This window comes from Papilio polytes, unplaced genomic scaffold (assembly GCF_000836215.1).
Source record: "Papilio polytes unplaced genomic scaffold, Ppol_1.0 DF823691.1, whole genome shotgun sequence".
Classification (NCBI taxonomy): domain Eukaryota; kingdom Metazoa; phylum Arthropoda; class Insecta; order Lepidoptera; family Papilionidae; genus Papilio; species Papilio polytes.
Window position 1 is genome coordinate 5108938 of NW_013525513.1, and position 3909 is coordinate 5112846.

General features: G+C 33.3%; 1 protein-coding gene across 1 annotated transcript; it reads right to left on the reverse strand.

Moving 5' to 3' along the window:
- Positions 1-936: 936 nt before the first annotated feature.
- Positions 937-3484, reverse strand: LOC106104176. The gene is made up of 7 exons (XM_013284127.1): positions 3394-3484; positions 3248-3322; positions 2999-3022; positions 2797-2881; positions 2372-2421; positions 1998-2134; positions 937-1342 (listed from the first exon to the last, which is right to left on the reverse strand). The coding sequence occupies exons 2-7, from the start codon at positions 3299-3301 to the stop codon at positions 1264-1266; spliced, it is 429 nt and encodes a 142-aa protein (XP_013139581.1). The 5' UTR covers positions 3302-3322; positions 3394-3484; the 3' UTR covers positions 937-1263.
- Between the last annotated feature and the right edge of the window lie 425 nt (positions 3485-3909).

Genomic DNA, 3909 nt, shown 5'->3' on the forward strand with positions numbered 1-3909 from the left:
GTTCCAAGCTTAAAAATTCCTTGCTACAGAGCGCTAAAACTGCTGTACGCTTTAAAGTGTATTTTAGCTTTTAGGAGATACATTCTTATAGTTAAAGGAATAGTATATGTCAAATGTAGAACTTAAATTATAGCATTTTCGGTGAAGTATCATTTACAAAACGTTGGGTTTGGTAAACGTCTAAAATGGGGGGTAGCGTGTTAAGAAAACACACAGCCAGGACCCGGAATGCTTATATTTTGTAACAGTTTTAGCGCCCTGGTCGAGATTTTTACGTCACTCCCTTTTTACCATGCTTTGTGGTAGGGTTTAACATCCTGTGAGACTCTTTTAATCCCAGATTGTTAGTATCTTTTGTGTCCAGCGCCCTGGGCGGCTGCCAAACGTCCTCTACCATAACGCAGGCGCTGGCTTTAATTAATATTTTTTTTTTTAAACAAATCAACATACATTTTGTAAACTCTAAAAATATTTTTACTAAAGTGGTTTTATGTGAACTTGTATCAACCCGAGGGGGTCGTAATAAGCCGAATAATGTGAAAAAGTTTGCTTAAAAAATTGTTATTATTTTTAATTAGCTCTCGGAACAAGTTTTTCAAGCTTTAGTTGGAAACTGACAGTATAAACATGTCGGCTTATTCGGAAAATCCCTCGCTTTTACAGTTCGTATATTAAGGTAGAATTGAACATTATGCTTGTTAATAAATCATTTATTTTAATGATTGTTCTTTACTTAAATATATTTTTTACTAAATATTAATGCCAGTTCAACAAGAGACGGGATTTATTACATTTAATAAAACAAATGAGACTAAAATATAAAGGAATTGTCCTAAAATCCTCTGTTTGCCGCAAAATTAACAACTAAATAGCTACCAAGGTTAACAAAGCAAAACAACTGGCTTTACTTCCAATTTATTTTAAATGAATCTGGTTTCTACTTTACTATTCCCATTTCTACTTCCTTCGAGAATAACAAAGAAATAGGACTTGTGTAGTAAAACTGTTCTTGTCGTTTTCTAGTTTACCATGAATCATTTACTTGTAATTTTTTTCATAACATAAACCTTTTTGATGCTGTCATCCTTTTTCCTAATGTAAGGAAATTTATGATACATCCATAAATAGGCACTTATTTACTGGTTTATATAATGTAGTACAGGGTGTTCTTAATGGACGGATCAAAAGCTTTGTGTTGATAGAAGATAAAGCACAAAGATTTTGATCTGTTGGTTAAGAATCATCCTGTATAGTTATTTGGTATCATTTAAAAAATTCCAACTTCGAGTCCGCTGATGAGTCGCAGCAATCTCTGCAACAATTCAATTCATTTCCACCACCCCTAAAAATAAAAACCTTTGATTACTGAAATTAATAAAAACGACAGATTTTTAAAATGATCAGCGGCATAGTACGAAAATTTTCGAGAAATCGTAATTGATAAAATTTGTATGAGATTTGTTGGTGGACTTTAACGACGGAGCGCTAAAGAAATGTACAATTTTAGTCGATGTCGATACAGACATTTTCTCGCAAATTTTTGTATTGGAACTCACTACTAAGAGCGGACACACACATGTGACAAAACTATCGCACAAGTGTTTAGTCTCGCTTAAATTCCTAAGCGCTTAAATGAAGGTGCCTACACTACTTGTTAGTTAGTTAGTTAGTTCTGCAACTAAACAGTTGAATGGGCTGCGAAACAATCGACAATCGCACAACAGTTTTGCCATAGTTTAGTCAAAGATAACCGCCCGCTCTAAGAGTCATAATCGTAATATCAGGTAATTTGTATCTAGTTAGTACAGTATGCAGTTTTATTATCTAGTTTAAAATAATATTCTGTCCTAAATTAGAAAATTCATCAGTTAGTCAGACATAAAGAATAGATATCGGTCTTGGATGGACACATACGATACTGTTTCCACAGTACACTGTTACTGCAGTATCAGGTATCGCGGAAACGTGTAATAGGAGCTTCCATTTTGACTACTTACGGTAGATTTTCGGCAATCCAGTTACAGTAGCAACTGATCTTTGTGCCAATGATGACGTGATGTGTAGAATTGGTCACCTCACTAGCCGCGACTGCTACGAGGTGATTGCGATGTATAGATATAGCTCCAGAATGACCCTTGAAAGATAAATGTTTATAAAAATACTTAAAAAATAAAGAGTATACTTCAAATTTATTTCACTTCATTTTACGTTAACTGTATCTCGTGACTTTGACCGACCAAAATTAGAACTTCTATGTTCTTGGTTACAATGATATAGGCTTTTATATGGAACATTATATTTGAAAATTATAATATATTCCGAAAATCAGATTGCTGTTTGATGTGTCTTATTATTTTTTAATTTCGCTTACCTGCACCTTGGTGGGCCTTTTCCTTATGTAACATATAGTCTTGAATTCATCTATTAAAGGTAATAATACATTTAAATTAACGTATAACCGAATTATTAACATTATATTGAAAGTAAGCAACGATGTACCGTCAGGGCGTTTCGCGGTGATATGCTTTCAAAAAAAGCTTTGTTTCTTATAACGAAACGAACCCTGAGTCTTCTACAAACAACCAATTAGGCAGCAGTGACGAGAGGACAATAATAAATATCAGTTAGCCGTGTGCCACTGACCTAAATTATGTCCTAATGGTTAAGCGACTATCGTATTGAAGGTGGAATACTGCTAGATTCCTCAATAGTATATGTATTGTAACAACTTCAGGTTGTCGCTTACTTGTGTGTCGTCTTATACCACAAGAACTATTAAAACTAGAGAAGTCTTACCGATACTGCGTTTAACTTTCGCCAAAATACTTTTGCAAACATCTCCTTCAAAGATAATGTAATCGTCCATGTTTAGTGAACTATGCTGCAATGTTTAAATAGCGTTAATAATGATATTCATGGTATCTCGATGTTTAATTTTTGTTTTTTTTTTAATGTTTTTTAAAATTAAACGTAAACACAAACTTTACAGAACTCATACCTTGTGTTCATCTTGTTTCGTGGTCTGGAAAACAACAAGTCAATTTTATTTTAAGACTCTTTATTTTTCCATAACAAGAATTAATTCACTTACTTAAGAATATTAAGTAGTGAAACATGTAATATTTACATAACAATATTTCAAGCGTACTAGGAATTTAATGCAAAGTTTTTACTAAATGTTGGTAGTGTCGTAACTTGAATTTTAATTCATTTATTTTTTTTAAATATTGTAATTTATTTCACTAACCGATTCTTCGTCAGAAGAAAGTAAAATCCCTGCGGTCATACCTAAATGCTTCATTTTCTTATAATAAAACCCTTCCTGTAACAGATTGATGATTTTTTTTAAATCATAACATTTTAAAAGAGGACTTGAGAAGCTAATTTCTGTACCTCGTCTTCAGTAGAATCGGAGCAGCTGTCCGAATGACGTTCTGTAGTCGTCGTGGTTGTTGTCTTTTTAACCTAAAAACAAAGGTTGAACGTTAAACATTGTAATACAAATCGAACAAATTCTTCCAGAACAAGCAAAACAATATTTCGTACGTCGCGTGTCTTTTATTTGGGTTCTAGATGGTTTACGGTTATTTAAATCAATTAAGCTAAACTTAATATTTCAACTCTTTCAGTTGTAATATGCATACTTACTTTATTTTTTATAAACTGATTCCAATTTAGTACGGTAATTTTGGTATGAACAGACGTAAAAGCATTCCCATCAGCTAAGGGTATAATATTCCCGGGTTTATCTGACATCATGCCAGCAAAAGTGTACACTAAAGCCAAGTCCGCCTGTATTGCTCTGTAATCCGGATGTACTAATACTCTTTCTATCGGTAGATACTGTTCGTAACCAGATTCGAACATATTCTTAGATCCTATGATAACAAACGACCCTGTTAACTCAGG